Here is a 12217-nt window from a genome sequence, read left to right on the forward strand (position 1 = left end):
TTTATGTCCATTACCTTATAAATTTGCTTTTTAATTTTTCCATCTAAGAGCTATTAGACCTGCGACAATCATAACCATTACTCTCACAATTTCAAATTATTGATGATTTTATTTGCTCTTACATAGAATCTACATTTTCAATACAGTTCATGCTCAAATATTTTTAAGTGTAGTAATTTTTGACAACTGTTTTTATCAGATAAAATGGTGTGGAATTTTAAGATTCTCTTTTCTAAAAGAACTTGAATGCCAACAACTGTAAAAAGTATGTTTTCTTTTTCTAGGATTTACTTACAAGACATAAATTGCTCAGTGCGGAATTTCTGGAACAACATTATGATAGAGTAAGTATATGAAATTCTATTTTAAAATAGCACACTGTAAGTTTTGTTACCAGAAGTGAAAGCTTTTAATTAGATTTTGTACCAGAAGATTTATTTTGGAAATATGTTTTTAATTGGTGCTGTAATCATTTCTCTACAAAAACCGAGATAGAGAGGGTTACGTGGTCAGAAGCAGAATTTTCTTTCTGATGACGCACTCCTTTTTGCATCTTTCCTTGCTTTAGAAGAGGAAAATAAAGCACTTTGCTGCTGAATGATAATATACAGTTAAGAGAAAGAGAAAATTACTATGTGGCTTCTTTTCTTCCCCATACTTCCCGTCCATTGCGCACGTCCCAGCTGCTTACAAATAGAGAGACAGAGACTCCGCAGCAGTGGGTGAGCAGAGCCCTAGCCTAGAGGGCACAGCAGGTGGATGAGCAGTGTCCCTTTCTGCTGCTGGCTCCTGTGGCCAAGGCCGAGGCCCTTAATTCTGGAGACTCAGGAGTCAGTACTTATTTGTAAAGTAGTACATTGGTCAGTTCAGCCGTAAGGCCCCCTCCAGCTGGAGTTGATGTTAGACTTCCTGGTGATAGAACCCACAAAGGTTTGTGAGCAGGTCTGGGCGCTCTGATGACCTGAGTGCCCTTGATCATTATGACAGCAGGGTCGCTCCTTCTCTGCCACGTGTGTCCCCTCTGCTCCCCACGATGCCCACGAGCGCTTCCCTGTGCCGCACTAGTTTAATTTCGGTGCTGTCCAAAACCGTATGGGTGCTCCTGGAGAAGTTACCATGATTACAATCCATTTAAAATTTCTATCTCTCCTCTAAAATTTGGCTTAGTTTTTCATTCTCCCGCTAGTTATTTGAATTTTTTAAACCCTAAGTTTTGTTAATACTTCATTATTCACTGTTCAACTAGCTTTTCTTTTCGGGGCCGGGGCGGGGGGGTCGGTGGTTTGGCTATGTCACAGCTTATGGGATCCTAGTTCCCCGACCAGGGATTGAATCTGTGCCCTCAACAGTGAAAGTGTGGAGTCCCAGCCACTGGACCACCAGGAAATTTGCTGTGTTGTTCAGCTAAATTAGAAGATTCTTGGAGGCAGAGCTTATGCTTTCTAGTTCTTCCATGTTCCTTTTCCCATCTTTCCCTCCCACTAGGAGAAAGCAATGGCACCCCACTCCAGTACTCTTGCCTGGAGAATCCCATGGGCGGAGGAGCCTCATAGGCTGCAGTCCTTGTTGGGGTCGCTAAGAGTCGGACACGACTGAGCGACTTCACTTTCACTTTTCACTGTCATGCATTGGAGAAGGAAATGGCAACCCACTCCAGTGTTCTTGGCTGGAGAATCCCAGGAACGGGGGAGCCTGGTGGGCTGCCATCTGTGGGGTCACACGGAGTCAGACACGACTGAAGTGACTTAGCAGCAGCAGCAGCAGCAGCAGCAGCAGTAACATCATAACACAGTGCAGAGTCCATAGTAATTCCCTCAGAAATAGCCTCATCGATGATTTAAGCATCAGTGGTCATTTATTTTTATTTTTGCCCGTGTGCACTGGGATGTAGGGGTGTTTTTCCCATGTGTTTGCTGGTTTTAGTCAGAAGCACATTTTGTCAGTGCCTTTTGCAGAGTTAGAAACGTGGGCTTCAGCACCACACTGTGTGGAGTTTGGCTTCAAGTCTCAGCGTCACCATGTGCTTCCCTGACCCTCTGTACCTTTAGGATCCTCAGCTCTAAGAGAAGGCTCATAACAGCACCTTCTTATTACTACTAGGTTACTGTGAGGATTAGGTAAGAATGTGTGTGTCGAGTCCAAGGCACAGTGCCTGGAACACAGTAAGCATTTAATAAGCATTAACAAATTGTTTTTATTAAAACATGATCTCAAATTAAGCAGACAAGTGTCTTAATTTAAAACCTACCAACGGTATTTCCAAGAAACTTACTATAGGCAATGATGTCCCTCTAATTTTGCAATAAAATGTTTTCCTATGTGTTATTAATGGGTGACATTAGTTATCAGGATTTTAGAAAACATATGTGCAGCAGCTAACTGAAATATATATATATATGTATGTATGTTTTTATGTATACAGTGCAGGCAGATCTGGGAGAGGAGAAGAAAAGGGGAGATAGGAGCAATTTAAATTAAGCTGAACATGGAGTTATTACACAAAAACACGTACTCTAAAGTCTGTACACTTTGGTTCTGAGTTTTCTAATAATCAAAACATAGAGGGAAACAAAACCATTAACAGATCACAGTGTCTCTGAAGCTTGTTCAAAAGAAACAGCCTTTTCCAGCACTGGGGCCTGAAGCACATTTCTCCCATTGGCGCTCTTAGACAGGAGTTGAGTCGCAGCGTCACGGAGTTGACATCATCCCCGAGGGTGACTGCAGTGAAGAAAATGCTGAACTGAGGTGCCGCTCACGGAGATCAGATCTCTGAGGAGCCCAGACAATGCCAGTCCCTCATCTGTCCTAGTCCTTCACTGCTGACCCGGGGCTGAGATCTAACCAGGCAGTTCTCCTTGAGAAGAATCTCCTGCAACCAAGCTTCCCCTAAAAATTACGCAGCAGAAAATCTTAACTTGCATGCTCTGTCAAGAACTTGAGGTGTTCCTGTGTTACTGATCAGAGGCGGATCTGACTGCTTTCACTCATGGCCTGGTGATCCTTTGAGGAGAAGGAAGGGGTAACAGGCACCTCTGAAGACAGAAGTCTAACTCCCTTGCACACTCCATAGAGGGCGATCCCACCTCTGCCTAGAGATAAAAGAATGGATGCAGGGGCGGTTCTGGGTTAGCGCTAAAACCTCTTCTGTAAGGGGCCAGCCAGAGAGCAAATATTTGAGGCTTCATGGCTGTGCATTCTTGGTCAACTTTCCTGTCAGTTCTACCGCAAAGGCAGCCATAAACAGTTCATAAACGAATTTATTTACAATACACGAATGAGCATGGCTGTATTCCAGTAAAACTTGCGTAAAAACAGACAGTGGGTTGGCTGTAGCCCATGAGCTGGAGTTTGCCAGTCCCTGCTCTAAACCACAGGTGAATGGCGGATGAGGACCCATCACAAAGCAAAGGCAGAAGCAGCCTGAGTGTGGGCAGAACACCCAGCGGGGGTCCTCAGCCACCCACCACAGCCAGGGGCGAGTCCCAGTGACGCGCTGACACCCAGCAGCGCCACACTAGCACTGTGACGTTTTGCAACTTCAGAAGCCTGTCCATAGTCCAAACAAACAGAAAGCTAACTGGCCCGCTCCTCTGAATTTTGGGAGGGGGGCCCGGCCCCAGTGTGTCCCTCCTGTCTGTGCCCCGCCTCCCTCCTGCCCTCTGCTTCTGCTCCTTTCCCTTCCCGGACGCGGTTCTGGTCAGTGAGCCCGTCTGTGACTCTGGTGGATCCTCGTCAGCTCCGCACTCTGTACATTTTGCATTTTCCACGTCTTCAGTCTTGTGTTCTTCTGTTTTTACCCCGAAGAGTAGCTCTTCTCCCCATTTCTAAACAAAATCTCTCTCATTATTACAGTTGAGCTCAAGTCCTACCATTTGGGGGACACCTGCCTACCCAACAGTGCTGAATTTCTCTCTCTTCTACTCTTAATTATTTTCTTGCTTTGAAAGAACAGATAACTTTTCTCTTTGTGGTTGTGCTTTGGACTAGCTGAGTTGTGTAAAAAATATATATGTGTGTGAATTTTCTAATTCAATACCAGGAAATGAGAACAATGAGGAAACAGTGGGGTGGGGAGGTGGGGAAAGGATTTAAGTTGTGTGCATATGAAGTTTGGGTGACAGAAGAGATATAAGCTCTGTGCACACTTCTCTGGAGCTGCGAGGGGGCCAGCCCAGGAGCCTTTTACATGGCGGTAACCAGCGGATGTTACTCGAGGATCAGTTTGAAACGGACGGGAGGAGCAGAGCTTGGGCAGAGATTGGCCTCTGTGCCATTCGGAGTGTGTGCTCAAGCTTTTCAATGTTATCTACTGCTCTTAAGAAAATCCTCTGATGTGTGTTTTCTTGTCTTTTAGTTCTTCAGTGAATATGAGAAGTTACTTCATTCAGAAAATTATGTGACAAAAAGACAGTCACTCAAGGTATGACAGATCATCTGTCGCTCATTTCTCTTCACCCCTTGTTTGAAACATGTATGGGGCCCAGAGCTTTGCAGGAAGCATGCATGTGTCCCTGGTCGAGACTTTTGTGGAAAGGAGCAGGGCTCAGCAGTGGTTCACTCAGGGCACCCGCCCCAGCTCACCTCTTTGTGTGTTAGAGATACCAAAATATGCAGAATTTTGAAGAGGATCTAATCTCCAAGTGATGACTTTCTTTAAGTTTTGGAGCCTTATTTTTAAAAGTTAGAATCGTCGTCACCGAGTTGAAGGCACCACAGGTGTGCTCCCGGGATTCTGCCCAGAGGGTCCCAGGCTTGCTGTGCGAGGGGAGGGGCGGCTGCCAGTGGTGACATGGGGAACCAGACGGCTTTGGCTGCTATGTGTCAAAAAAGGATGTGGACAGTTCCATTTGAAACTTAATTAAAGACTTAAAACTCTAGAACGGGGGTTGGCAAGCGACAGCCCATGAGCCGCGTCCAGCTCACTGCCTGCTTTTGTAAAGAAAACTCTGTGGGAACGAGATGCACTTGTTCATTCATGTATGGTCTGTGGCTGTCTTGGCTGCAACAGCAGATTTGAGTGGTTGCCTCAGACACTTTACGGGTAACGAAGACTTTAGCATTTCCTCTCTTCTCTTTACAGATCGTTTGTTAGCCCCTACTCTAGAAAATTCTTACTGTAGTTAATAAATGTATACGCATGTACACCCTTCCTTCTGTCAGGAAGTGGTCCTGACAGGAGTTACACATGGACTCACAGAGGATTTGTGGGCGGAAATTTGCAATTCCATTTGTGTTTTTTTGCCAGATCCACTTTAAATTCTGCTCTGCCCAGAGCGCTTTCCCCTCAGAGAGATCTGAGTTCATTTTGATCAAGACACTCCATCCCGCCTGCTGCTGCTCCCGTGGGGATATCATTCTTTTACACCTTGTCTTTCTGTGGAAAGTGACTAAAGGACATTAGGAACATTCCCAAAAGAGTCCTTTCCCCGACTAGCTGGTTCCTTCGTTTTCCTTAAGGCCGTAAGAAATGTGTCACCGCTACAAGCTCCGTCAGGTGGAGCCTGGCCTCCCAGGCATCCTTTGGTCCAGTGTCAGGGATCCTTAACCTGTTCTCCGTTGGCAGGTTGCTGGCTGGGCGGTCGCCGGTGGTTGTGATAGCTGATGGGGACAGTCTGTTCATTTTCGGGGTGGATGTGGTACACCTGGTGGCTGTTTAAGGCGTTGGTCCTCCCTGTGTGTCAGTGTAACCTCATGCGGGCTCCTGAGAGCCTCAACGGAGAAGCAGCCCTCTGCCAGGAACCTCTTTATATCCAGGGGCCTCTCCCTGCGTTGGATGCACTCAGTATTTTCTGAGACCAAGGAGGCGAGAAAGGTTTGCCTTGGATACCAGCTTCCAGGACTGATACCTCCTGGGGGGAGAGAGGGGGTTCTTAATTGGCAAATCAGAAGACTTGGACCAAATGCTGAATTCTTGGGCTGCTTAGATAGGAGAAAGGCTTTCAAGACCTTCTGACACTTCAGAATTAACCAACATGAAAGGAAGATTATGACTGCCACTTGTGAGACCTTAGTAACGGATATGAAGCCAGTCTTTCATGCCTGCAGTTTCTCCTGAACACATGGAGAAATTTTGAGGACCAGTGGTACTCTAAACATGTATTTTAATTTGTACTCCCTTTTTTTGCAGCATTGGCATTTATTTAAATTTGTTTATTTAAATTTGAATTTATTTATTTAAATTTATTTAATTTTAACAATAATTAATTTTACTTATTTAAATTTGAATTCCCTGTACCAGATTTCAGGGGGGTTTTTGGCCATGCTGTGGGGCTTATGGAATCTTAGTACTCCAACCAACAATTGAACCCTGGCCCTCAGCAGTGAGAGTGTGGAGTCCTAACCACTGGACTGCCAGGATTTTATTTTTAATAAAACTGGCCTGACATTTTTTAATTTCTACATCCAAAGAAATTTTTAAAATTACTGGTTACTCTCCTCTAGATAATCAAGCTGAAATGAGCCATTTTCAGTATCTCTGGTTTGTGTGGCAGAAAATGAACACTTGAGTAAATCTGTACACATGTCATGCTAACTGCTTAGCCTCTGAAAGAGTAAATACTGGGCTGCTTACTTTGAAAGCTGTAGATTTTGTGATTCGGATTGGTGTGAAACCTGTCTGAGCTTTTGAATTCTTCCTCTAAGTTCTTTATAAATCCTAAACAGGTTTGTTTTCCTGCGCATCAGGTTATTTTTGATTTACTGATATATTATTTATCTAGAGATCAGTTATCTGGAAACTTCAGATATGTAGAACATAGCCAGGAACCCAGAAAGGAATTAACAAAAGCAAGTAAACCATGGCAACGTAGCTCTATCCATGCGTTTTCCTTCCCTCGGACCTCATTCCATGTCTCTTATTGGGCTCAGGTCCACTGTGCTTTGCATGTATTCATGCTTTATTTCGCACTGCCCTGTCATAAGATACAGGCACCGTCATCCCCTCCCTTGTGCAGGTGATGAAACTGAAGCACAGAGAAGATAAATAATATGCTCAAGGATATAGAGCTCACAAGGAGCAGAATGTCAGGATGTGAGCCCAGGCAGGCTGGTGCCGGGAGCCAGGCTGGACGCCACTCTGCTGTGCCTCTGGCCCCTGCCCCCACCATGCCCTGCCATGCCACCTGCACACTAGTCCTTGACTGGAAGTTGGCACCATGACAACAGGAAGAGGTGACCGCGAGTTTCAGAAGAAGAAATCTAGAACAAGCAGGTTTGATTTTAAAATTAAGAGCTGATGTGGCATAATCAACTCATAGAACTCAGTAAGCACAGACTTAACTGAAGCGACAGATTTTTTTTTTTTAGCTTAATTAACGTCATTAGTGATATTGTGGTGTCACTAAGAGAAGCTTAGAGTGTCTTCAGGATACCTTGCTTAAGAAGGACCAGAAAAGTACTTGTTTTTATAAAGCTTTTTTAATCTGATAAGATAAAACGATGTTTGATATGTATAGGAGTAAGTATATAGAAAGCTGTGTACATGAAACCCTTTGTCCCGTAAAGTTCAGATATGTAAAATTATTTTAAAATATAGCTAAGGTTTATAGTTATCCAGTAACTTATCTTCTGACCACTTTCTTTGGTGGTTTCTTTTTACTGAGATAACACAAATGCATATTTAAAGAACAGGTTCTGATAAGTCTCAGATTCTCAGCCGGATGTGGCTTGAATGTGGTCTTCTTCAGGGAGCAGTGCCAGACCCACCATAGGTGTAAACCCCAGAAGAAAAAGGAGGTGTCCAAGTATCAAACAGGAGGTGCTCATTAGCTTTCAGGTCATAATTCAGTTCATCCATCTTTTCAGTGCCTATTAATATTCTGTGCTTAATAATATGATTATTTAATGAACTGTTTTTAAAACTTTAGTTTTACTTCAAATCTTAAATGATAATGGTGGAATAAACGGATAAATTGTTTGTCTTCTCAGCTTCTGGGGGAACTGCTACTAGACAGACACAACTTCACGATTATGACAAAATACATCAGTAAACCTGAGAACCTCAAATTAATGATGAACCTTCTACGAGACAAAAGCCGTAACATCCAATTTGAGGCCTTCCACGTTTTTAAGGTAGAGTGCTAAGACCATAAACACTAGTTGTTCATCCCATTTTTTTTGCAAGTTACTTGTTTTATTAGCTTCATTTTGGTAATCTGAGTGACACAGTTCCATTCAGTCCATTTTCACAGTTGTGTGGTACAACATTTAAACAAAAATGGACCCGGAAACAGGGCATTTGCATTTGGGAATAAGAAAAGTTGATTTGTAGAGGAGTGTCACCCGTCTTTAGCATCAGTTCAGTTCAGTCGCTCAGTTGTGTCTGATTCTTTGCCACCCCATGGACTGCAGCACACCAGGCTTCCCTGTCCATCACCAACTCCTGGAGCTTGCTCAAACTCATGTCCATCGAGTCAGTGATGCCATCCAGCCATCTCATCTTCTGTTGCCCCCTTCTCCTCCTGCCTTCATTCTTTGCCAGCATCAGGGTCTTTTCCAATGAGTCAGCTCTTCGCATCAGGTGGTCTTTGCCGTGGAAGATTACTAATCCCAAAGTAAAGGGTAATGCATTTCTTAATGCTTTCCATGGAGATTTTTGTTCTTAAAATCCATTCTGACCTCCTGTGCCGAGAACTAACTTCTGCCCATTTTATTCTAAAATCAAAGTCTGTATTTAATACAAACTACAGTTTCAGAGCATGAGTGAACATGTCAGTCCTTTTTGTGCTTAAACATGCACTTCTTCCCTCCTTTTTTGATTGTAAAAGTAAGGTCTTCCAAAGCAGACACCCGAATGAGCAATCTGGACTGCAGCCCGTGCCCGGGGAGCAGTGGGCGTGGCCGCACGTGCTCTGCTGTCTGCAGCGTCTCCGCGCCGCGCACTGCCCTGTAGCTGACGTTGATCTCTCCTTGTGCAGGTGTTCGTAGCCAACCCCAACAAGACGCAGCCCATCCTCGACATCCTCCTCAAGAACCAAGCCAAACTCATAGAGTTCCTCAGCAAGTTCCAGAATGACAGGACCGAGGACGAGCAGTTCAATGACGAGAAGACGTATTTAGTCAAACAGATCAGGGATTTGAAGAGACCAGCTCAGCAAGAAGCCTGATTGCCAATGAACACCGAAAATATTAAATCCAAGTTCAGCGTCTGCTGTTCGCTATTCAGCATCAGGCACTGTTATCGATTCATGAGGAACATTACTGCTAATCTGCTGTTAAGTGAACGGTTTTCATTTTACCTTTTTTGATTTTTTTTTTGTTTGTTTTTTTAGTCCAAGTTGGAGAACGTAGCTGCTGCTTTCTTGCACACTAGAGCACACGTGGACTTTTTCTTGATCTTTGTGTCATTTCAGAATTTAAAGACTCCGTTTGCTGTAGAAGTTCTGAACGTGGCTAGGTTCCTTGAAGGCAAATGCATAGATGATAGTGTGTGTTAGGGGAAGAGCGCACTGATCTGATCAGAGTAAACCTGCCTGTTTGTGTTTATCTTTGTTAAAGATCTGAGTGTGGATTCTGAGTAAGATTGTATGCCTTCACTCATGGAAGATCGTGCAGAGCTTTATTTGAAATCCTAGGGGAACTGTATCCAAGATGGGAGCTCCTTGAGTGGATAAAGTTGACACACGAATAAATTGATACTGAAACTTAGCAACTTCTCAAAAGTGTGAAGCTTCATAAGGTCATAAGGAAAATGTATATATGCTTTTCACAGCTTTCTAGAATTTTTTGACATTTGATTTTCTTGAGACTTGTAAACCTGGATATGTTGAAGGGTATTTGTTAATTTTACTTTTTGAAGGTATTTTAAAACAGTAGAGCTAGCAACGACACCTCGCATTTCATTTCAACAGTGCTTACAGGTTTCTTTTGTATATAATTCTTAGAATGCTCATTTCTTTTAAATGATTTAATTTGTACAGCAGAGGAATGTTATTGTATTAGTATGTAACTATTACCTAATATTGAGTTTTTGCAAAAAATGAATGCTCATATGTAATTGAAATACTTCAGATCACCTGAAAATGCTGATTTAACATTTAAGTATCACAGCATTAAAAGAAAACGAAGTAAACCAGTCCTTTGTATTCAGTTATCTAATGGGGTGCCATCAATAGACTACAATACAGACCTGGAACTCAGCTACACTTTTTCCTGCGTAATATTGGCCTTATTCATTTAAAATGAGTCAAGAGTTCTCCAGATCTACGAATGATACCAATTATGCTAAATTAATGCTGATTCTTTGTGTGTGGGGAGACCTCTTTAGAGCACCTTTTCTTTCTTAGAGTAAGTAATCCAGTACAATAGTTGTGAAACTGAATAATTAAAACTTTGGCTTCTTTTAGGAAAAGAAGAGTTCCTAGTCATAGGTGTCCTACGGGGAAATTTATTTTTTTTAATGTCCTGTTCCTTAATGCTGCAAATTATCAGTATTTATAAAGTAACTGATTTTGCACCACTTTTTTGTTACTGTGACCACGGCAGAACAACGTCTCCTAGAATATATCTATGTAAAGTTATTAGAATGGTATCTGTTCATCTTAGTGACATGAAGATCACAACTAACAACTTACAAATCAGAGTTTGCCGGTTCGAATTCAGCATGGCTGTAGCTGATTAAGAAATTTATATAATTATTCTTTGCTAGCCTCTCTTACTAATTGAATTACTTATCAGCCAGTAAAATGAGACTCCCAGTTGATGTTTCAGCAGGCTTTAAAATCTCCTTCCAGGAGCACCATTTAGGAAAAGAGCCCCAGAAAATACAGATGTATTTTATTCTGTTTAATTGAAACGGTGGTCTACATGTATAATTGGTTTTCCTGAGCCTGTCTTTACCAAACTCTATGTAAAATAATCCATGATTTTTCTGTTGGAACTAAAGAAAGCAATCCAGACCCCTTGAAATGAAACTATCCAAGACGTTTAGGAAGGCAGAGTTGGCTGTGATGCATCGTTCTGATTCACGTGGTCCAGGGCTGGGTGTCTGGATTCCGGGTGCAAGCATTCATTACACCACATGGAAGAAAGGTTTCCTTGCCAAGCTGGTTCTTAGAACTCGAAACAGCAGCTTCCACTTCGGTGATGCTGTTGTAGCACTAGAGCCTTTGTGTGGAAGACAGTGAGGGGTGCCGCGTGTCAAAGAAAACACGGATGTGTTATTCTCGCATTAGAATCTGGGGATAGTTAAGACTTTTGGTTTTTTGTTGTTTTTAAACAAAATGTGAAAACACTCAAAAAAATGCATTTGAAATTCTGATCATTTAATATATTCATGTTACCAAAACTATTATACTGGAAGTGGTTTCTTTTTGTGTTATAAAGGTTTAATTTTACATAAGTCAGTTACTCAATGTGATTTTTAACCCTTAAAAAAAAAAAGGTGGAGATGTATACAATTGTTATCAATGCCTTGAAAGCATTTCCTTTCTCTTGAGGAAAAGTAAATTTCTTATCAGAATATCTGGCTGGCCCTGTAATTTAAATTAAAATAAAATTTTGGAGAAACAGCATTGTCGGTTGTCTACATGATGTCTTTAGATAATTGCGTTTGTATCACTGTTAACAACCCAGTCAGGAGATACACTGGCACAAACTGTCACAAACTGTAGCTGGGAACAGTTAATATACAAGCCTCTAAGTCTTTTTTTCCCCATTTGAGGTTCTATTTTTGGTGTCCAAAATGTGGTTTTCACTTGGGTCATATATAGCTCCCTGGCCCTTCCTTTCCTTAAGTATTAATACTTAAGCCTTTTACTCGCCTCACTTCTCAGACCAAAGATCCTCTCTCTGGTTCTGTGACCCTTCATTATCAATACACTAAGATAAAACTGAGCACTCGGCAGGACTCCTTAGAAGTAACCAGAGTGAAATCACAAAGAAGCTGCAAGCACTCTGGAAGCACAGGGTTCAGCGGGCTCCTCAGGAGGTTGGTCCTCCAGGCCACTTGCTGCCACGTGGCGCCCAGCCCCTTCCTCGAGGTTCCCCATAACCCTCGTCAGCAGATGGTGTCTCCAGTCTCCCACACACACTCTTCCCAAAAATGCCTCTCTGAAATCTGAATAATGATGTTCTGCTCGTTAAAATCTCTTGTAGGAGGTAGTTGAGCCCCACCAGTCTTACCTTGCTTCTCCAAAGATGATGTTGGGACCAGGTGATGCTGCCCGTCCTCCAGAGGGTGAGCAGGGAGCCGCAGCAGGCGCATCCACACCGAGGC

At 42.8% G+C, this 12217-nt stretch overlaps 1 protein-coding gene across 2 annotated transcripts in view; it reads left to right on the forward strand.

Moving 5' to 3' along the window:
• Positions 1-11506, forward strand: part of CAB39 (calcium binding protein 39) — a 97699-nt gene extending 86193 nt beyond the window's left edge. The window contains exons 6-10 of one of the 2 annotated variants that reach the window (XR_008201042.1): positions 285-344; positions 4358-4423; positions 7930-8073; positions 8919-9773; positions 10012-11506. Coding sequence is in view for 1 of the 2 variants with exons in the window: in XM_052658388.1 (XP_052514348.1) it covers positions 285-344; positions 4358-4423; positions 7930-8073; positions 8919-9107 (459 nt within the window). In the remaining variant the exon portion in view is untranslated. Of the gene's footprint in view, positions 1-284; positions 345-4357; positions 4424-7929; positions 8074-8918 lie in introns of both variants that reach the window. The other variant, XM_052658388.1, reaches the window with a different exon arrangement.
• The last annotated feature ends 711 nt before the right edge of the window (positions 11507-12217 follow it).

The sequence above is a fragment of the Budorcas taxicolor genome, chromosome 2, assembly GCF_023091745.1.
Source record: "Budorcas taxicolor isolate Tak-1 chromosome 2, Takin1.1, whole genome shotgun sequence".
In the NCBI taxonomy this organism is placed as follows: domain Eukaryota; kingdom Metazoa; phylum Chordata; class Mammalia; order Artiodactyla; family Bovidae; genus Budorcas; species Budorcas taxicolor.